This window comes from Medicago truncatula, chromosome 1 (genome assembly GCF_003473485.1).
Source record: "Medicago truncatula cultivar Jemalong A17 chromosome 1, MtrunA17r5.0-ANR, whole genome shotgun sequence".
Lineage (NCBI taxonomy): Eukaryota > Viridiplantae > Streptophyta > Magnoliopsida > Fabales > Fabaceae > Medicago > Medicago truncatula.
Genome location: NC_053042.1, coordinates 38,819,263 through 38,841,987, shown reverse-complemented (window position 1 = coordinate 38,841,987; position 22,725 = coordinate 38,819,263). Strand labels below are relative to the sequence as shown.

At 33.0% G+C, this 22,725-nt stretch overlaps 3 protein-coding genes and 1 non-coding gene across 5 annotated transcripts; 2 read left to right on the top strand and 2 right to left on the bottom strand.

Annotated features, from left to right (window-relative positions):
- The first annotated feature begins 1,119 nt into the window (after positions 1-1,119).
- On the top strand, positions 1,120-3,730 carry LOC25484584 (subtilisin-like protease SBT3). Its single transcript, XM_013613437.3, has one exon. The coding sequence runs from the start codon at positions 1,210-1,212 to the stop codon at positions 3,490-3,492; it is 2,283 nt and encodes a 760-aa protein (XP_013468891.1). The 5' UTR covers positions 1,120-1,209; the 3' UTR covers positions 3,493-3,730.
- A 551-nt stretch (positions 3,731-4,281) lies between these two features.
- On the bottom strand, positions 4,282-14,676 carry LOC25484583 (type II inositol polyphosphate 5-phosphatase 15). Its single transcript, XM_013613436.3, has 12 exons — positions 13,834-14,676; positions 12,631-12,883; positions 10,093-10,885; positions 9,666-9,790; positions 9,253-9,337; positions 8,456-8,621; positions 8,314-8,354; positions 7,969-8,221; positions 7,316-7,439; positions 6,156-6,516; positions 4,866-5,232; positions 4,282-4,715 (listed from the first exon to the last, which is right to left on the bottom strand). Exons 1-11 carry the CDS (start codon positions 14,531-14,533, stop codon positions 4,879-4,881), a joined length of 3,255 nt encoding a protein of 1,084 aa, XP_013468890.1. The 5' UTR covers positions 14,534-14,676; the 3' UTR covers positions 4,282-4,715; positions 4,866-4,878.
- Positions 7,057-7,110, top strand: LOC112418814 (small nucleolar RNA snoR14). The gene has a single exon (XR_003008894.1). It is a non-coding gene; the product is annotated as a small nucleolar RNA snoR14 (small nucleolar RNA).
- A 2,350-nt stretch (positions 14,677-17,026) lies between the features above and the next one.
- On the bottom strand, positions 17,027-22,371 carry LOC25484582 (heavy metal-associated isoprenylated plant protein 30). 2 transcript variants are annotated; one of them, XM_024781516.2, is made up of 4 exons: positions 22,095-22,371; positions 20,561-20,636; positions 18,535-18,806; positions 17,027-17,572 (listed from the first exon to the last, which is right to left on the bottom strand). In XM_024781516.2, exons 1-4 carry the CDS (start codon positions 22,251-22,253, stop codon positions 17,546-17,548), a joined length of 534 nt encoding a protein of 177 aa, XP_024637284.1. In that variant the 5' UTR covers positions 22,254-22,371; the 3' UTR covers positions 17,027-17,545. The 2 variants fall into 2 exon arrangements, with proteins under 2 accessions (XP_024637284.1, XP_013468887.1); XM_013613433.3 differs by lacking the exon at positions 17,027-17,572 and having other exon boundaries at positions 18,361-18,806; positions 22,095-22,370.
- Positions 22,372-22,725: the final 354 nt, after the last annotated feature.

The following is a 22,725-nucleotide window of genomic DNA, read 5'->3' as shown; positions in this document are numbered from 1 at the left end:
TCCAAAGACCGACTAATCTGAGAGGATCAATCCCACTGTCCACTTACCCGTCCCATTTAAAGCCAGAGCAAAGTTTTCTATAGACTTGCTCACCAAAATTGGCACCAGAGGAAATCGAACATGAAACCTTAAGAGGAATACACTTCAAGATTTCAAGTCAACCATTAGGCAAACCGCAAATAGGTTTTAACCAAATATTGACATGTAAAAACATCACCATAATATGTTAGGCACCGTTTACAATTTACTTTATAAAAATATTTTCAATTTTTCATTTTCTAAATTTTGTTTTAATTTTACTTGCTAACAATGAGATATTAGACTCTTGAAATAAATAATTGTGTACATTTTTAAAAATAATAATAATGAAAATGCCAAAACAAAAATATTTTTTATTATTTTAAAAATATAGTATCTCTAACTTTCATTTAATCTTCTTTCCATCATAATTGTTCATTTTAAAAGTCTCACGTATTCTTATTAGTAAGATATATATATTCTAAAAAATAAAAATTGAAAAGGTTTTCACAAAGTAAATAGACCCTCCATTTCAACTATGTTGACTTCTCAACTACTAACAATATTTGATCGAAGCACACCAAAAATTTCGTTGGACATACAAAGTATGGTAGCATGGACCAAACAATCAAATAATGTTTTCAAAGTTTGGAATGTACGAACCTTGCAAACAAATTAAAGGTGTCTAAAATGGGACAAAAATCATCCACACCAATGACATTCACATATAGCTCATCAATATCATCCATGATAAGGAAATATGGGCCTAAGAAGATTCCTTTGTGAAATTGGAGATGAAAAATATCGCATGAGAGAATCCACCATGTCATCTCTCGTTTTAAGTAAATTTTGAAATTATCTATATGAAGTAAAAAAATGGCGAGTTCTTATAAGTTTCATGGTGCAAAACAAACGATGTATATTTGTCTTTTTGTTGAATCTCGAGTATTTTAATTAATGGTAAGAGATTCATCGAGGTACTAAGATTCATATTTGAAGGGCTAATATTTCTTAGTAGTCACCCTTTTATACACATTAGTTTACTATCGAACTTCTGACCACACGCTTAAAGTTCTTATTATCTACTAATCGTGTCATGTCATGTATGTCATCCATGTTGGTTTTTAGTTTTTCTATTTAAAACACCAACATATATTGGTTCTCACATTTTCAAAAACAAACCATTCAATCATGGCTACCAATATTTCTCAATGCATATTGTTTTCCTACATTACATTCCTTCACCTCATTTTCATCACATTAGCTCAATATGATAACTATATCATCCACATGAACTTATCAGCCATGCCCAAAGCATTCTCAACTCATCACACATGGTATCATTCCACTCTTTCCTCTGCATTAGAGAACCCTCAACTCACAGCAACCAATAATCTCAACTCTCCAATTTCTTCTAAGTTAATTTACACCTACACACATGTCATAAATGGTTTTAGTGCTAACTTATCACCAAAAGAACATGAATCCCTCAAAAATGCACCAGGTTACATTTCATCTATAAGAGATTTACACATGAAAATGGACACAACACATTCACCTCAATTCCTTGGCCTCAATCCCAACATAGGCGCTTGGCATGATTCGAAGTTCGGTGAAGACATAATTGTAGGTGTGATTGACACAGGAGTTTGGCCAGAAAGTGAGAGCTTCAAAGATGATGGAATGACTAAAATTCCTTCAAAATGGAAAGGACAATGTGAAAATAGCATTCATTTCAATTCATCTCTTTGCAACAAGAAACTCATTGGAGCTAAATTCTTCAACAGAGGATTATTAGCAAAATATCCTAACATCACCTTAGGATTAAACTCCACACGTGACACAGAAGGTCATGGAACTCATACTTCAACAACAGCAGCTGGAAGCAGAGTTGACCATGCATCATTCTTTGGTTATGCGGCTGGAACAGCTTCAGGAATAGCTTCAAAATCACATGTCGCGATGTATAAAGCTATATGGCAAGGTCCATTAGTAACATCTGATGTAATAGCTGCAATTGACGCTGCAATATCCGACGGTGTCGATGTTATTTCATTATCATTTGGAATTAATGACGTACCTTTGTATGAAGATGCCGTAGCTATAGCAACATTTGCAGCTATGGAAAAAGGTGTTTTTGTTTCTACTTCAGCAGGAAATAATGGACCAGCCCTTAAAACATTACACAATGGAACACCTTGGGTTATAACTGTGGCTGCTGGAACTATGGATAGAGATTTTCAAGGGACTGTTACACTTGGAAATGGTAACAAAATCATAGGATTGTCTCTTTATGTAGGAACATTGTCTACACAAGATGTTCCAATTGTTTTCATGGATTTATGTAACAATGTTTATGAATTGAAAAAAGTGAAAAGCAAGATTATAGTGTGTGAAGACAAGAATGGAACTGACCTATTTGACCAAGTCAATAATTTGAATGCAGCAAAAGTTTTTGGAGCTGTTTTGATTTCAAATGTCTCAGACATATTCTATTCACAAAATAGTTTTGCAACCATCCTTGTTAATCCAATAAATGGTGAAATTGTCAAAGCTTACATCAAGAGTAGTAACTCTACTTCAATTGCAAGCATGTCTTTCATGAAAACAGTTTTTGGAACTAAACCAGCACCTAGTGTTGATTCATATAGTTCAAGAGGGCCATCATATAGTTGTCCATTTGTGTTGAAACCTGACATTACTGCGCCTGGTACTTCGATCTTAGCGGCATGGCCTACAAATGTTCCTGTGATGGAATTTGAGTCTCATAAAATTTTCAGCAAATTCAATTTGATAAGTGGAACATCTATGGCGTGCCCTCATGTTGCAGGTGTCGCGGCGCTTTTGAAAGGAGTGCATAGTGATTGGAGCCCAGCAGCAATTCGGTCGGCAATAATGACAACATCAGACATATTTGATAATTCTAAGGAACAAATCAAAGACATTGGAACAGACAAAGCAGCAACACCTTTTGCATTGGGAGCTGGTCATGTTAATCCTAATAGAGCACTTGACCCTGGTCTTGTTTATGATGTTGGTGTACAAGATTATGTGAATCTTCTTTGTGCACTTAAATACTCACAAAAAAACATCACTACCATCACAAGATCCTCTTCCAATGATTGTTCTAAACCTTCCTTGGATCTTAACTACCCTTCTTTTATTGCTTTTTTCAATGATGGAAATTCTTCTTCAAGGCCGATACAAGAATTTCGTAGAACAGTTACCAATGTTGGTGACGGACAAGCAATTTATGTTGCTAGCATTGCTCCAATTAAAGGGTTTCGTGTCACTGTTATCCCAAACAATTTGGTGTTTAATGAGAAGAATGAGAAGCTAAGCTACAAATTGAGGATTGAAGTTGCAAGTATGACAAAATTAAAGAAAGTGGCTTTTGGATATCTAACATGGATGGATGTGAAGCATGTTGTTAGGAGTCCTATTGTGGTCACCACCCTCAAATTGAAATTCTAGATTCATATGTTGTTATGATGTTGGAGAGGTTATTAGCATATAAATCAAGTGAAAAATGTAAATTAACTAAAGGACTATTTGATAAATAATGTTCATTTTTCACTTGACTAAAATGGCTTTGTCGGATTCATTATCATGTTTTTGATATATTAATTTTGTAACAATGAGATATAGTTTTTAATCATTTGAATGACCTTTCAAGAAAATAATATCATAAAATATCTTGTCTGCATGAAAATGTTACAAGATGGAGTAGCTACTGGAACATAAATTGCTTGTCCCTCCCCAACATTGGTAACTGTTGCTACCTGTTTTGATGGTGCTGAGACGTGCAATCATCTTTTCTTGCTATGTTCATTTTCTTTTAAGGTGTGGTTCATAATCAATAGTTAGATATGTATTGTGTTTATCAGTTTGGTGGAGCCATTCATTTTTTGTAGCATTGTTGAGAGAAAAAGGTGAGACGTATTATATGATCAAGATTAACTGTAGTGTGCTTTCTCTTTGGTTGCTTAGGAACAAAATAGTTTTTCATGAGAACAGAGCGTGCAACATGGAGTATTTTTTTTTATATCTAGGCTCAGAGGAGGCATCTGCTCTAACTATAACTGAAAATCTCTTCCCTTTCAATGTCTTCAATAATTTGGTTCACAATACTTAACCACAAATACTTTCAGCTTGAACTTGTTCAATACTTAATCTTTCGTCTTCAAGGCATAAACCAACAGTTTCCTGCAACAATTGTCAATGAAGGTAACAAAATAAAATACACCACTAAAAGATTTTACCTTTAAAGGGCCACAAACGTCGTCGGATTTTTTTTTAACCAACAATCCATGGTCTTTTTATATTATATATGTATATTGTATTTAATGAAGGTCGCATACTTTAGGAAGTAGGAAGTCGTTAACAAATGGACTTCCATTACACAAAATTCCAAACAAATAATGAGATGCTAGAAACTATGAAGCTCCAAAATATTTGTTAGAAGCAACCATCGTCTAAAAGACAAACTTAACAATAGTATCTTCAACTGCCCTAACATGCCACTGAATTTTCCCTTTCAATTGTAGCTTCGGCTGTTTAGTATGGTAGATAGACATTTACAGGTTAAATTGAGCTCCTTTCGGAATAAAATGGTATCGTAAGCTACTTATTGCCTTGCATTTGCTTTCTCTGTACAGATCAATCAGCTCCATGATTCAAGTTCAACCACAAGCTCCCTATGAAAAGAAGAAGAAAAAATCATTACTAAACATAATCAAGATGTTTGCTTATTATTGCATGCATACACAGGAACTTTTGTCCCTTACAAGATAGTTTATCAGTTATATGTTCCTGCACCAAAATTATAAAACAAAATAGTCACTCACCTTAATTGGTGTTTCAAGGGCTATGCAATTTATGCAGCTGGTCAACCACATCAAATGAATTGCTCAAACGTTGGAAATCAGATCGGTGAAGTACACTTCCTTGGACATGCCTGGATCCGTTTGGTTGAGTCAATTGGTTTTTCTTGGATGAATAACAGTGGTGAACACGCACTCGGTGATTTCTTGTCTGAATAGCGTAATTCCCATGCACCTTAACAATCAAAATTGCTTCCTTGTCTCTGGAGTCTTCACACCAAGAGTTTTGTACAACACCATCAACAAACTCTTCCTGAGTCTGAAATTCCTCATGATGCACTGATACCTCAATAATCTGATCTGGTCTTATAATACCAGTTGCAGGACTTACCTGAATCATAAAATGTGCAGGTAATTATCATATGGTGCATTGCAAAGGGATGCCTTTTCTAAAGAAAAACAAATTTAGTATTCATACACTCAAAATTTGGCTTTAGAACTAATTTGTAGTACTAAATCCAATTGTTGGAACTAGTCTTTTTTAGTTCACAGGAATATAAATTGCACATAGCACCATACGATGCAGGCATAACACCCCGGCTACTGTGGCCACACATCTGTAAATGATGTTTTGACTGCTGATCAAATTGAACGGCGCACCAAAAAATGTGGCCACAACAGTGAGCTGACCAAAACTACAATTTGAAACTTCTGTCTTTCACGTTCTATTTTTGAGTAATCCTATCTTTCACATTGACTACATGAAAGTAGATTTTTAAAAATCCATGTGATAGCAAAACATCTAAGACAAATTTTTGTCTTCTCCTCAATATGCTCTATTCCAACTTACTCCCCGATATATTTGTTCACAATCTTATTTTTTATGTGCACTCATCCACCTCAGCAGTCTTATCTCCACTACACACTCGGCGGCCTTCAATGTTTACAATGGACCTGTGTAGGGCTTCTTCAACTTCCTCCTTAAATGAGTAGATCTCATCTTAATCTATTCTCAATTATTATGTAGTACAAATACCATAATGTATAATTTTTTAGCATTGGATGTACGTTGGCAAATTATAATACCTTCGGGAGAACATTAACAAACACAACTTGTTACTTGCTAAATGTATGTATCTATGTGCGTGTGCATGTAAAGCAAATTTTGGCATGGCAGCTACCTTGCAGCTTTTTTGTTACTTTATAGAAGATACACAATAGAAAGAAAGAAAGAAAATACAACAAACAAAAATCCTTCTGTAATCATAAATTATTAAGTATCTATCAAATAATATTTTAAATGAAAAATATTACCTCAAGCCACCTAGGCAATCCAAAAGAACCTCTCAAGTAATGGTTTGTTGCCTTCTGATCCTCCAGTACAGTAGTCTCCCCTTCGCAAATTATTTCGAACAAAGCATTGTCTTCTGTACTTTTATTAGTAATACGCAAAATTAATGTGTCCTGGTTTTGAAGAATTATGTTGTTTGTACTTATGATGGTTTCAGGAATCTTGTACAATTCTTTCAGAAGACATTTTATTTTCTCATTTGACTCGAGAATTTCTCCAAACTCCTGTCTCCGTATTGGTTCATCTACTCGAGCAATATCTGTAGAAAAGATGCAGCGCACAGGCTTGTGGTCACTATCTGTGACATCCATGCAGGCTTCGTACCTATTAAAGGTAAGATGATATATTAATTTAAACAAAAGTTTAAAGAAAAAGACAGTGCTTCCGCTCATGCTTTTCGGAAACATTTTAGATAGTAATGCTACACAACCAGTAAAGGTTAAAATATATTTTTATCACTATATAAGACACTCAATTTCAATTGGATAACTACATATAATAAAAAAAAAATCAATTTAGTCCCTATTTGTAATGTAAAATCATTTTCAATGTTGTCCTTAACATCTATTGCCGCTTTGACAATGTCACATTGACATGGAGTTTTTGTGATGTGTAGGGGCAGAGTTTAAAATAGTGATGCATGTAAAGACACGTGTTTTTTGTATAGGGACCGATCTGTAGAAAGTGTCACATATAGGGACCATATTATATATTTTACCCACAAGAAAAGTATGACAAAGTTCAGCCAAAATTTGCCAAGCCAACGTGTTCTAGCAAAATGTTGTCGATCTAGTAGTTTTCTGTTTTTTAAAAGTCCGTAATTCAATTGTGACTTGTTTCACATGTCTCGTATAATCAAGTTTCCTGTCAATCCTCTGATATTCTTGTGATGTATTAATGAATCCCAACAGGTTCTGAATCTGATCACTATCTTAATTCCCTCTTTTATGCATGTGTGTGTGTGTGTAAAAATAAATTTGCCTTATCAATAAAGGGGTCAGAGCAGCATGAATTAAGCAGAACATGACAAGTATAATGAGACTTAAAACGCACAAAGTCCTTATGGTAGGGTATTTTGATCCGTATACCCAAATGCAATAAACATATAAACTAGAGCACTCACTGCAATACTGAAGAGACAACAGGGTACTCCAAATTGCATTCAGCAACCGAAGAAGAGCGACTGTCACGATACAAAATTCTGTCACACCAGGCAGGGATGCGTTTCTTTTCACCAGAGTCATACCCTTCAAAAAAAAAAAACATTTCATACAAATCAAGTGTCTTTCACGTATTAGAAATTTTAACGCAGTGCTGACGACAGAAAATTCAAATATAAACAGCATTTGTTGTGGCTTAAAAATGGTCTCTTCACCATTCAAATTATAATTATACGTATATGCCATCCATGAAGTTGCAAGCACCCAAAAGAATGAAAAATTAAATTCTGCTATCCAGACGCTCTGTTATTCTTTCTTTCCCTTCCCCACCCCAACCCTACAATTTCAGCAATTGATATATGCCATCCATGAAGAGATAAGTGAAAATCATTATTACGAGGTGAGGCTGGGATTTGTCATTTCATAAAAAAATTCTTCCTTTCATTTTCATTGTTATATTATATGATGCTTCTTGTGCATGTTTTTGATACTATAGTTTAAAGGTGTTAGTATTTGAAGCTGCATGATTTGCACTAGACTCTCATTTCTTTTTCACTTTCAAAGTCAGTTTTCAGAGACCATTTGTGTGTGTGTTTGTGCGCGTTCGGGTGCCAACCTGCCAAACCAGCTTGGTGTCGTTCAAACTTGTATGTGGGAGGAAATGTTATCACTGCTTCACGCATTCCTTGGAAGGCATTCCCAGCTTCCATTTCTGCTCGAAGCTGATCCCTTTCTCTAAGCCAATCAAAGCATCTTTGAGAAACAAAATCTCTTGCTTCATCATATGAAATGTCATCAAGACGATAGTTCAAATCACCAAGAAATACAATCATGTCTGCCTCAGATAACTCAGGTATCCCTTCTGCAGGCTGGAAACCAATCTCAAGAATCAATGCTTCATTCAACTGTTTGAGTGCTAATGCATTACTTGTAAAGAATAAAGTGGACAGCATGTACATACATTTGTACCACGAAACATTGGAATAGAAGCTGAAGTTCCAGCTGCAACAGAAAGGACCAATAGCAAGCCAGATCTATAACCAGGTCAAGATAAATACATGGAAAAGGTAAGTGAGAAACAGTAATAGACAGAGGAAAGGTACCAGGTGTTGTATTTAAGAGGTTTGTTGGTCGACTAAAGGACATAGTTCGGTATACATAATCAAAATCTGAATTGCGACGACCAACAGCATCTAAATGTGCAGCAAAGTGACAATTAACAAAGCACATAATCCGATCATACACTCTAACCCTCAAAGCAACAGCTCCCTGGTGAGACAATCAATTTCCATATCAATGGTAAGAATAACAAAAGTTGACACAAAACGATGATGTGCCTCTTGAATAAAATATTGTTTTCCTTAAAAGCAAAATCTGTAAAAAAAATAAAAAAATTGGGGTGGTGCAGACATAAACCACCTATTGGACCAGTCTGGTTAAGTCATTATTTTATGATTTATTAGCTCAACTGTGATTGAACCGGTAAATGAACAAACATACTAATCAAATATATATTTGTAACAACATATTCATGTTCAACAATAAATATCACATTTATAACCTTGTAAATATGTTTTTCTATTACATAATAATTTAATTTAATTTAATTAATATACTATAATATCAAATGATTTTAGGTGTAGTGGAAATGGTTTTTTTTTAATTTAATTGAAGTAGATATATTAAAATATGTAAATAAATACACTGTGTAGTGGTTAATACGAGTTGCTATCTACCATGATAATAATAACCTACCTTAGAATTCTCATAATCCTACAAGAAAAACTGTCGGATCTTATATCCTAACATATCTACTATTAAAGAAAACCAAGATGTAAAAACACAAGAAAGTAAGCCAAACTAACATGCAAAACATAGCAGCAGAGAAAACATGCCGTACCTTATTTCCAATAGCACGTCCAAAGCCACATGGAACTGCTGCCGCATCAACATCCCCAACATGAAGTGTAATGTTTGTTTTAACCCTGAAGAACACAAAATCAACTACTATTGAAGAATCAACAAGGCAGAACTTCAAAAACGAGATATTCGTTCAAACTGAATGAGGACAGTAGTTGATATTTCATTTCAGGATACAATTAAGAGCCCAACTATTGATGGTGCATTGATATATTTCAAACCAAAATAGAATTTACAACAACAACAAAAGCAGGAAAAAAAATAAGCTGACATCTCGTACCCAACCAACTTCAAAAACCAATATATATTTATACTATAACAAACAACAGGTATTATTTCCAATATATCAATGACTTCACCAGCTCACGTGTATTTCTCCACATAGGTACTCACCACACAGCAATGACCAAGCCTGCAAGTTGCCTGGATCCAATTCGTTTAAATGTTGAACCTTCATCCAGTGTTTTGTCTATCATATCCAGCCACCACTGCCCAGCAGAACTACCCTCCAGTCCTACCTATATGCTTGAGAGAGATAGGGGTTAGGGGGTGTTATGAACAAGAAAGGTTAGGCAAAGGTATTAGTTATACTATGTATGTATGTGTGTAAGGTACATAATTGGTAAGACTGAGAGCAGGCTCTGATGAGAGAAATTAATCTGACCATACATGAATTTTTGCATGGTCAAAGATTACTGCTTCTCACTTCTCGTGCTTTAACAACTATTGCTTTGCTTCAAAGTAATGAAGTTGTTGCCTAATGATAATATAGATCTGATGTACTAATTTTCTAGTATTTTTACATAGAACAATAACTCACAGTTTCTTTAGCTGCAGACATTGCAAGAAATCCAGCACCCATTTCAACCTCTTGCAACCCAACAACAACAAGGCCAACATCTGAGGCCACAGAACCTAGCCATGAAGTAAGGGAATCTTGAGATGCTTTTCCTTGTCCAACATTCCAAGTGCCACTCAATATTTTTATGTTTTCTATTTTAGTATATAAAAACTCTTTGCCGCCCAATTCTGAACACAAAATGCTATCAAGAGGTCCTGGAGAGGTGATGTTCCATCCTCGTATGCCACCGTGGTTAGCCAATGTGAATACATAGCCAACTCCAACTGTCATTTTTACAATTGGACAGCTATGAGCCACCCAACCCCCAATCAGGTTACCCTTCAGGTCCAATACCTGGACAATGCCAGACGCATAACCTACCCAAATTTGCATTCCATAAGTACAAAAACATTGAACAGCAAATGGGTGGTAAATAAAATCCTGTATGCGATTGCCATTTCCATCCCATTGCACCAGCAAGCCACTTGAATATCCTGTCCAAATCATTCCATCAATTGTTACTACAAGTGCTTCAGTTCTCCGATTCTCATCTCCAAAGGCTCCCTTTGCTGCAACTCGGCGAACAGCATCGGCTGCCCCCATTAAGGCATTACGTGAGCGCTGAAAGAACCCAATGGAACTTTGGTTTCTGTCTTTCCTAGAACTTGAAACAAGGTCGACCGGAAAGTCTTGCATTGAAGGCAAGTCTGATCGATTCTCCATTTGGCCATCTGAATTGAAAACTTTCAACAACTCTCTTGTGCGAGCATCCCTGTACATTAATAAGCACTAGCTTATATCAAATTGGCAGGTTGAAAAATACACTTCAATGATTGGGAATATCTAAGCATTGAGTAATGTAGACAAAGAGAAACTAAGTATCAAATAACAATGAGGTCTCAATCCATTTATGATATCTTTATACATCTCATGTCATAGGGGGCAACCAGGGGAGCATGCATCAGAATAAAAAAGGACACGAGAGATTCAGGATATACAACGGCGTAAAAATGTAATGCATTCGTAAATATATTACCTAGTTGTTCTTTCATGGGTTTATTTTCTAACAATTCATATCATAGAATAAATATGAAGTAATTAGCAAGAAGCAAGTTAGACCCTAGGAAAAAACTAATGTGACTTACATATACTATATCCATACATATTGGTACCACCAAGTCTAAATATTAGACACAAAACTACCTATTATTATTTTTTAGATTGCAAATTTAATCAATCCAATCATTGAATAATAATATATAACCTCTATGTTCACATATATAATTTTAGATCATTTATAAATTTTTAGGTATATAATTAGCAGATATGTACTTTATATCTTGTAAATCAGGGTTTCACCCTCCGATCACTATTATAAGCAAAAATTTATATTTTAGATTCATTCAATTAATGATGTATATGGTCTTTATTATAGACCACATACATCATTTAATGAATGAATTTAAAATATTGATTTTTGCTTATAATAGTGACTGGAGGGTGTACTTTATAAAAACCTCCAATTCAATAGTTGGATTAATAAAATCTCTCATTTATGGAGAACTACCAAAGGACGTAAGTATGTCAAGATTTTACGCTTGGTGTAAGTGGTCCTATGTGTGTCTTTGTCATTGTGGCTGCTCTACTAAACATTAATCAACAAGCATAAAAATGGTATCACCAAAAGAAAATTTCATATCAGATACAAGATTAAGGACCAACCATAAGCTGTTATGTGGATGCCGGAGTATTACATCTCTAGCACACATCTCGGACAAAAGACCCTTGGGCTTGAAGAGTATACAGTGTATAATTACCCACTTTACCTTGAACTGAAGTTTTAAGTATACTATGAAAGTTAGTACCATCAAGGACCAAATTACAAACTATTTAGCTTTATCTTAGAGCTTATTCTTTAGGACCGAACTTAGATTTTTTTTTTTTTTTTGAAAGAAGGATGAAACTGTGCTTAACTAACAGCACCTACAAAATACACTAAAACAGTTTTACCCATAAAATTAGGATGAAGCAGTTTAGGTAGTTACTATAATTTTATAGTGTGAAACAATAGGAAGTTAATCTAGAGTATTGTACCTAAGTTCTTTCCTGTTTTTTATTGAGTCATAAGATCAAACCCAATAATGAACCACTTGACTTACTCACGGTTTATTAAGTCAAGAATTGGTTCTTCATTGACCATCCTTTGAGCACTGTTGACTTCTAATTATCCCAAAATAGAACCATTTGTGTGAGTGTGTTTTATTTTTAAAATTGACTTAAATATGACTTTAGTTTCTAAAATTATCACTTTTAAAAAAATTAGTCCCTATTTGAATTTTATTCATTTTTAGTTTCTATGCTTATCAAAAATAGTCTAAATATAATATGCGACCACAGGATATGAAAAATTATGAATTTTCGATTATATGTCAAAGCCTAAATATAAAAGAATCAGCCATACTAACATTCATATATTACTACCACTGGGAGAGGCCATGCTAGGAGATTAATACTCACCATAAAGCATATGAAAAATACCCAGAACTCCACACCTTTGCCTTTGAATTATCCGATACTAAGTACTTTATATCTGAAGCTAGCATGTTATTGTAGCCATTTGTAGATAGCTGGCTCCTCAAGTCAACATATGATCTCTCGATGAATATGACAGCCTTGTGCCTTTCCTCCTCTGTCAGATGAATAGATTTTTCAACAGCCTCCCAAGGCCATATTTTTATAACCCCTCCTTCTGAACCCGACCACAGATCCCCTAGATCAAATCAAGAAAGAACAACGTATCATATTTACAACAAGCATGTAAAGTCAGTTCAGATAAGCTTCTCAAAAAAACATCAATAAAAAAAGAAATATCAAATTGAATTTGCAACAACAGTTAATTTTTCAATCAACAATAGCTTCTCCAATGAGTTGAAATTATCTTCTTCATCTCAATTTTGCTAAAAACTCTCTATCTAACTCCTCCATAAACATCTCTAAGCTTATATGTACCTACGTTTATAAGTAAAAAAAACCATAAGGGTCTGTTTGGATTGGCTTATTTGAGCTTATCTATTGGGATAAGATTTGTGAGATTATTTGGGAGAACTTGTGACATTGTTTAGAAGCAGTTTTCAGCTTATTTTCATAAGTTCTCTTTGATAGCTTATGAAAACAACTTACAGCTTATTCGAAAACAATTTAACTTTATTTTAACTTCTGCTCTAGAAATAGCTTATACATAGGTGCTTGCATGAGAATCTCGTACACTATAAGCTACAAATAAGTTGTTTGTAATAACAGTGGCTTTATTTTAATGAAGACAGAAACTAATCCAAAGTTGCCTATCTAAAATATGAAAAGAAACAAATCCAAATTGGACCTAAATGAATTACACATCATACTATTATTAGTAACCTATCCTTAAAGACTATTCCTAAAGACTTCTATCGCAATCAGAAGTAACAAAGCTACTAATAAATTAACAGTAGCTTGCTTACAAGCCAGAATTTCAAAAACACACAGTATACACTGCCAGTATAAACAGTTTTACACTGTCAATCAATCATATTGGTCAGATCATTAAAAATAGTATTTGACATTTATCACAATCACTTCTAAAGTCAGACACATGACTTATTATGATGTGTTCACTGTAAAACTTGTTAAACTGTAACGAAGAAGAATGAATGTAATAAGAAAGAATTGAGAATGAAAAATAACCATAAGAAGTGATTGTGATTGAAAGAACAGGTCCACGATGAGCTTGCCAAGATAATTTGTGGTTAAAATCGGAATTCTGAGAATCCATTTGCCAACAGCGAATCTTTCCATCTTTATGTCCACTCCACACCAACCTATTCCCTTCATCCGCAACCAAACAAATCGCCGGAGAAGTCAAAAGCGATTCACGGAACGGCGCACTCTCTTCATCACCACTCCTCACAAGACCTTCTTCGCCGTACCACGACGCGTATAGATCTTTAAAATTCCAGAACCGTAGTCCACGTTCAGTCGCGGACCATAATTGCGAATCCGTAGCAACAATGTTACGCAAAAAGCGTCCAATCTGAGTCTCGCGTAAGGGATGGGGACGTAATTCGAGAAAAGGAGGACGGGAAGGGTGTACGGCGGCGCGGAGAGGAGGTTTGAAGATTCCGGCACCGCCGCCTTTGGCGATGAATTCAGGGAGAGGGAGGTGGTCGGAGATAGTGAGTTTACGGTCGAGGAATTGGAGCATGCAATCGAGACGGCGGTTGGTGGAATGAATAGAATTGGAGGATGAAACGTCGTCGTTGTCGTTGGAAGAAGAAGAAGAGGAACGTGAATATAAGAAAGTGCGTTGTTGTTGTTGTTGTTGAGGAGGAGTAGACGACGACAGTGGAAAAGATGAAGAAGCGTCGTTTTGGTGAAATGGATCCATTAGATAATGAAGATCGAAACGCGCGGAAAGAATATAGGGAGTGTTGATTTCAGAGAGAGAATTGTTATGAGAATGAGAATGAATTCAATTCAGAACTCAAAATGGACAGAACGTATGTTGCAGCTGAAAAAACATGTTGTGACGAACCACGCTGGCATACTTTATTTTATGTAGTAACTGTAAGTCTGTGAGATAAGATTATTTAATTAAGGATATTTTTTAATTTATGCACGTTTTCAGATTAATTCATTTTTATGTTGTTTATTGATGATGTAATTTCTTTTTGGTTTTAAACAAATCTGTGTTATTTTTTTTTAAAAAAAAAAACAAATATTTTTTTATAAAGAAAATATAAAAAATTGTTCTTGTTTAATCAGAGCTCGGTCATGCTACTCAATTTATAGATTTAATTTCCATTGAAAAATGTGAAAGAGTGTCTCGGTTTGTTATGGATTGTTTGTTTGTTGATTATTTAAAATGGTGTATTCAATTTGTTTTTTTTTTGTTAATATTACTAATTCTTATGTTTTGATTATTCTTTTTAATAATTTCTTTTTTCACTTCCTAAAAAAAATTAATTATATGACCTATTGTCTATTTAAGTTATTTTTTTATACAGAATTATTTATGCGTTTTGTTTTTTTATGCTTATTATTTTCATAGAGTTATGAAAAATAAAGACTTCTATTAGTTGATTTATACAAATTTTAAAAATACACACTAAAAATCAAATAACATTATTGTTTGACATCAAGAATTTGATGTCCACCAAATATTTAATTTTCTTGTTTGAAGATGTCATGCTTAGCATGTGGAAATAATTAAATAAATAGGTCAACTCTCGTAATCTTGACACTTTGGGTCGACTTGTTGCCTCCAACTTCAATTTTCAGTGATTTTTAAATAGTGTGATTATTTTTTGTCCTAATGCATTCATTCACTGCAATAAAAATTAGTCCTACATTAAGACTTTTTGATACACTGAATCGTGAATAAGTTTTCATAGAGCTAAGTATGTGTATAGAGACTCTAGAAAGATTAAAGTGGAGGTAAAATTATGTCTGTATCAATTAGGTAACCGTTGTTTATATTGGACCAAAAAAATTTATTAAAATAACATACCAAGTTCTATGAAATCAGATAAAGGCAACTAATAATCAATTAAATATTATTTTGCTCCGATTCGTATCTTTTATGCATCTAACTTGAAATGAAAACCAAAAAACGTATAAGCCATAACTATAAAGTCATCACCGGCTTTTTTAGTTTTATAACAACATTTATATGCATACTCCATTATCCACTAAGAAAATATTATCATATATAGGTTATTGGATTATGGATTTATCTTCTACAATTTTCTAAAAAATTCAAGAGTATTTTTATTAAAAAAAGATCAAGAATAATCCTTGTTTAATATGCTCTCTTCGCTGCATTAAAAGAAAAATTAAAGACAATTGTTAATGGGTATTTTAAAAACATTATTTACGAATATAAAGGATATATATATCATATATCGAAAACTATTACTCGCGTCGGCATCCAATAAAATTTTATAATTTTTGCCGAAGAACATATTTTGTTCAAATCTCGTCATTGTAATAGTCTTTATTGCCAACATCATCCAACAAGGGGATGGTGGAGATGACCACCGATTTTGATCGTTTCTCGACAATGAAAATGGTTATGATATTGTACTTGTGAGGAGTACAATATTGGTGTATCATTCTTGCTTATGTGTGAGTGAGTGTCTTTCTTGAAATGAATGTTTGATCCCTAATCTGAAGGTTACCTTTTCCTTTTATCCTTTCCCTCGTCCTATAGCTATCCCTAGCTTCTATACCTTTATGGGACCTATAACTTCCTCTAGTACTCAATGTTTGAATTTCCCTCAGTCTCCCGCCCTTGGCAAGCACGTAGCCTCTTCACTTAAATCGCCCGTGTCGAGCATGTGGGCCACATTATGCTATGTTTTAAGAGGGGACTACGGTACGATTCTACCTTTGAGGATCCACAACCCTCCAAGCACGAGTTTAAACTGGTTTATGCGAAGTGATTGATACAAATCGTTCTTTAGGAAGGTAATATGGTTATATGTCATATTAGTCCACATTATGCTGATATTATTAATAATGAGATGAGATGAGATTCTTAGTGAAAAAAAGTGATGAAAAATATGGAGACTGGCGAATAACTAAATCAATGTAGTTTTTCTTTAGGAAAATCAATGTATAATTGTATAGTACTTTTGGTTTTTTAATATTTATTTTAATTCAATTAATTTATTTCTTTAAAGTATAATATGTTGTAGCAAATTTTTTGAACAAGTAAAAATGAGATAAATATCAACAACAACGAATTCGCATCTTCGGTACAAGACATATCTACAGAAAACGAATAGAGTTACACAAAGAGTCTACAACATAAAAAGACCAAAATCAATCAATGTCCAAACAAACAAGAGGGCAAGCTAGCCAACTATTCTTTCAAAAAAAAAAAACTAGCCAACTATGAACCCCTAAAACATAAACAACATTAGCCGCCTTCATCCACTAATACGAGTGAATTTTAACTTTATCGATCAACTGATGAATAGTATTTGTCGTATTTTTAAACAATTTAATATTACGTTCAGACCACGAAACCCAAATGCACAATAGCCACAAAAGTTACATAAATGAACGGCTTGTTACCGACCCACCTAATAGATAAGCAAACTGGTGAAAATGGTCAGCAATGTCATACGGATCAGCCCCAGAGACCCCAATTCAATCACGAACAAGATGTCATAACTCTCTGAAGATGGTGCAAGAAATGAATAAATGTTGAGTTGTTTCCACTTCTCAACACCCGGTCACGCACATCTGATTCTCCTGAGAAATAATCCCATGAGCTACAAGATTCGCTTTTGTTGGTAATCTGTTACAGAGAAGTTGTCAAACAAGAATAGACACCTTGAACGGGACATGTTTGTGCCAAATCAAATCCGAAATTGCATCCACAGTGTGACTGTCATCTGTAATGAGCATATAATACACACTGCAAACGAAATAACCATCAGAAGTGTCAAGACGCCATCTCCGATGATCGGAATATGTTGTAACAAATTGATAGTATGTGATTGAATATTAGCGTAAATTACCTTTACAGAAAATATATATTCTTTAATCTCAAAGATTTATCAAATCAATTCTTAAAAATTAAAATATAGTTTATCCATACAACTAGATTGTTATACATTTTGTTTTCTAAAGTACAATTAGTTGATAATTAATTTGCAACCAGCTTAATTATATGTATGAGTGAAATTAGTAATAACATCATTAGCATTAGTCTAGCATAATTTGTAATTTTATTGTGGTATTTTTTTCCCTCAAGCATGATTTTTGTAAGAAATCTTCCTCAAACAAAGAAGCATATGCAATTCTTAGTAAAAAAAAAAAAAAAAAAAAAAGGCCAGCAACACTTATTCTAACTCTAACACTCCATTTTCAATGTTACACCTCTTATTGAATGAAATTGGTATATCTTTAAACTTGGTTTGGTAACGTTGGTTTCAGACTTTAGATTTGATCTGTTGGTATTGACTTAAAGCTTTGGAGTATGAACATTTTAAAATCTCATAGTCGATTCATCTCCATATTAATTTTAGTAGGACAATTTAACTTCTTTAAAAAAAGAGTTAGGAGCGATTTTCTTTCTATGTGAGATAAGATTGGCATTTATAGCACGTGCCAAGTCTATGATATTTTGAGATTGATATGACACATTGCCTTAAAATTCGTCCAAGCTTCATAAGACATACCTTAAATGTTTTCGCCACTAGCTAGCAATAAGACACACATAAATTTCCTGCATATTTACATACTGTGATAAAAGTTTTCACAACTTGCTAGCAATACACACACATAATAGTAACAGTTGAAAGGAATTTATTAACTTATTTACATTCACATGAGAGAGCAAGCATGAACATTATCATCATTAAACATGTTACTAACTTGGTCATCTCCACGTTGAGTAACATGAATGGTTCCATGCCTATCAGGGAGATTGTAACCATGTCTATAGTAATTGTAACTTTCTTTGAACTCATTGGTTGTATCTTTGTAGTAATGACTAGCTGATGTGAAGTAAAGTGGTGGATTTGGGTATGGCCAAAATTCAGCTCTTTTTCCTGATCTCCTAACTGCTTTAAGCACTTTGTTCCTCTCAACATATCCTGTAACTGTTACCCTTTCCATCTCTAAGTCCACTTTCACCGAATCTATGCCTGTTAATTAAACAACAATATATTACAAACGTTATACATGTGGAAACATTAACATATGATGTTGTCTCATGTTAAGGATATATGTGTGATTTATTACTAGCAAAATCACATTATGTAAATGATGAATAGCCTAGGATTCAACCTATAGATTTTATTTTTTTTAAAACCGGATATCCTCCTCCGCTCGCAACTTGCGGAGACTAATTTCTCGAGTCTTGTGGGATTTAAATGGACGGCAAACTCTTCCTAAAACTTTGGTTAAGCTAAAAGATACATGTATTATCTCATCTAACCGCTCTCGAGGGAACCTATAAAATATAATGAAGTCTGGCCTTGCCACATTCTCTCCACCAAATGAGTCCGCTTGAATGATTCACTCATTTGATGTTTGACATGAATATTGGCTTAGTGCCTTTCAAAATAATATCGTTCATATAGTTAAAATTTGCTTATATTTTGAAAAAGTAATTATCAACAGTTTTCTTATACTTAATTCTTATACTTGATATTGAACATGATCAATTTATCGTGATTGTTGTAAAATATGTTGATTGTGTTTTATTTTTAAAAAAAAAATATCATAAATTTATCTTTGATGAAATCATGTATATGATTAAGAGGCCTAATCAATGTGATTGTGAGTTTTAATCTTTTTATTTTCAAATATAAAGCTCAAAGGAAAAACGTTATTCCGTAAAATAAAATTAAGATAATGGATGGAAACAAATAGATAAATATGAGGGATTGTATAGCTTAATTGCATTGAAATTTGCCTATAAAAAAAAATGGGTTAATGGTGTTTTACCCTCTGTAATATAGGTCATTTTTTATTTCCTCCCTGTAAAAAATTTTTTTTGATTTACTCCCTGTAAAAAAAAAAAAATTGAAATATCCCCTAATAGGTCATAAAAAAACGAATTTTTTCGTTTTTTTATGACCTATTAGGGAGGTATTCCAAAAAAAAAAAAATTTACAGAGGGTAAATTAAAAAAAATATTTTACAAGGGGAAACAAAAAATGATCTATATTACAGAGGGTAAAGCACCATTAACCCAAAAAAGATAAATAAAATGACAAAAATATATAGAGAAATTTAGAGAGACATACATAAAGATAAATAAATAAGAAAGAAGGAATAATAGATATTTTGTTGTAGAGTCACATCTTGTCAAATGTCACTTTCATCCTTTTATCAACAAAAAAAAAAACACAATTTTCATCCAAATTTCTTTTCTTTTATACCAAACCACTGGAGTGAATCCTTCACCATTGAAAATAATCTAGTACTATTTTGTGGTGGTTGTATCCTCACCCTTATGTACACTCCTTTTTCTCCTTTTTAATGTTAAACACACACTCTCTCATGTTCATGGAGGGCAACCACAATTCCACATGAGAATAAATAATGGGAGAATTGAATCTCCTCCCCCCCACGGTCACACCTTTGTGCTTACACCAAAAACAAAAACCATCCTCATCATTATTTATGAAGAGTTACTTAGATTTTTTTTAATCACACTGATTAGAATGTAAATAAAATTTGATCTAGTGTTTACCTAATGATCGAATTCATATAAACATGGTCTAACTAATCACTTAAATTTAACCACTTGATATGAGAAGCTACTTAAATATGTTTGGATAATATAACTTAAAAGAAGAGAAAGGACGGGTAAAATTTGAATTTTAAGTCAATATTTATTACTTTAACTTCTTCCTTTTTTCTAAAAAATAATTTGAAAAATAAAAATTACCTTTAAGCTTGTAGATAGCGTTTTTAACAACTCTTTCACAACCTGTACAACACATCCTTACTTTCAGCTCAACAGTCTGAAACAAAGGAGATCCACTTTCAGTTGAATTGAAACTTAATTATTAATATTTTGATAAAAAGTTGCTTGAAACATTAATCTTTTTTTTTCCCTAAGGTAGGAGCAAAGACAGACATCAAAGGAAAGCAACGACATCCCAACTAGTAAAAAATGAGTCATGTCGTTATATTAAGGATGAAATGATCAACATAACTCTGAGTTTTAATATAAGAAAATTTAAATTTGTTTCTAATAATAATATAGTTATATTATTTGTTTTTAACCCAAATAAAAATGGAGTCATGTCGTGCTAGCTCTTTGCTTCGGGCCCGGCCACTATCAACAATTCCATATAGTTTTTGAAAAAATAAAATAGTACAAATTTTAAAAGTTATCATAAATATGTAAACTTAATAAAAAAGTGATACATTTAATTAAAACTTTTAAATAGTTTTAAAACATGAGTTTAATTGATTTGTCCAAAAAAAACATGAGTTTAATTGATGGAGTATTAAGTAGTATTGTCAAAAAAATATTACACTTAAAATTCCATCATATCTTATCAAATAGATGATTGTGAAAAACTATAATATATTAAAGTAATATTAAAAAAGCTAAATGGGTTAATAAAAAAATGGGGGATAGGATGGACTATTAGCCCACATAACATGTGGTAGTCGGAACTGGATAAATATGCAATCCACTAACAAAAGGATTTGTCTTATTTAACTCATTTATGTAGTTATGTTTGTCGAGTTAAGCATACCCGATCATTCTATTTGACAACTCTACTAATATAAACCTAAAAAAAATTGGTTTAAATGTGAGCTTCACAATTTTATTTTATTTTATTTTACTAATAGGCTCCACAATTTTTAGTAAAATAGTTTATTTACTCTTTTTATTTTACAAAATTCATCATTTTACAGAAAACTGCGGGAGTTCACATTTGAACCTCTTCTATTTAGATTCATATTAGAGTGATACACACATATCAAGTAATAAAAAATATAGAAAAACGACATATATATATATATATATTTTTTACAAAGAAAAACGACATGCATATTATGCTGAATTTCATATACTCTTGTACTCCCCAAAAAAAAAAAAAAAACTTTTTTCACTCTTCTACTCCTTTTTAGCAAAATTGTAAGCTTGTTATGATGGTATATATAGTTTTTCATTCTTACATTTTTTTTCTTTACGGTTATTTTTGGTCAAAATATTTGGAGATGATGATGATGATAAAATTTTAACAATTTTTAAGTTATATTGGAAGAAACAATATTTCTTTTTAACAAAGCTCTCTTGATAACTTGCAAAACAATCCTTTCGTTAAAAATAAGTAGCTTAATCATACTTGGACCGGTGTATTATGTATATACACACACACTTATATATATATGTAAACACACACATAAACACTAATTAATAAGAACAGGCCATATATATGGTAACTAAGCATTAATCAAACCTGTAAGGAAATCGGTCGACCCTTCGGCATGTTGAACCTCTTATTGGTTTTGTGATTATTATTATGACTATGATTATGATGATGAGATGGTTGTATAAACCAACGGTTTACAAATGAAGAGATTTGATAGCCAAAAGTTCTATATAATAAGGAAGCCATGGTTGGTTGTTAATTGATGTACTAAAGAAGAAGGAAGGAAGAACAACTAAGGAAGAAATCGAACATAGAATATATTCCCTTTAACCATTTGCGTCTCTCAAATGATAATAATATTTTCAAATCAATCTATGGAGTTATATATACCACTAATCCGCATATGCCCTATTAAAAATATATATAGTACGAATTAAAATAATTAAAGAGCATCATATTCTTTGAATACACGATATATACACATTATACATAAGATATTTATTTATGAAACATTTCTCTCAACTGAACAAAGTGATGTTACAACCTCTCAGACAGGAATGGTATCTACAACGATTGAGGAAATGGGAATAACAACAAGTCTTGTAGGATATAGATGAGATTAAAAATATATTCTGATAATCTTCTTTTTACATAACTATCTAAGAAAGTTATTAGACAAATGTGTCCAATTGTCTCAACAAAATTATATTCTCATGCA

Excerpts from the sequence above, each read along its gene's own strand:
- LOC25484584 (XM_013613437.3), top strand. The coding sequence starts at position 1,210 with ATGGCTACCAATATTTCTCAATGCATATTGTTTTCCTACATTACATTC.
- LOC25484583 (XM_013613436.3), bottom strand. The coding sequence starts at position 14,533 with ATGGATCCATTTCACCAAAACGACGCTTCTTCATCTTTTCCACTGTCG. Across the intron at positions 9,338-9,665 it reads GGCTTGGTCATTGCTGTGTG|GGTTAAAACAAACATTACAC; the intron begins GTGAGTACCTAT and ends TGTGTTCTTCAG. Across the intron at positions 8,355-8,455 it reads CCTCTTAAATACAACACCTG|CTGGAACTTCAGCTTCTATT; the intron begins GTACCTTTCCTC and ends TTTCTGTTGCAG.
- LOC25484582 (XM_013613433.3), bottom strand. The coding sequence starts at position 22,253 with ATGGCTTCCTTATTATATAGAACTTTTGGCTATCAAATCTCTTCATTT. Across the intron at positions 20,637-22,094 it reads GTCGACCGATTTCCTTACAG|ACTGTTGAGCTGAAAGTAAG; the intron begins GTTTGATTAATG and ends CCTTTGTTTCAG. Across the intron at positions 18,807-20,560 it reads CGCTATCTACAAGCTTAAAG|GCATAGATTCGGTGAAAGTG; the intron begins GTAATTTTTATT and ends TTTAATTAACAG.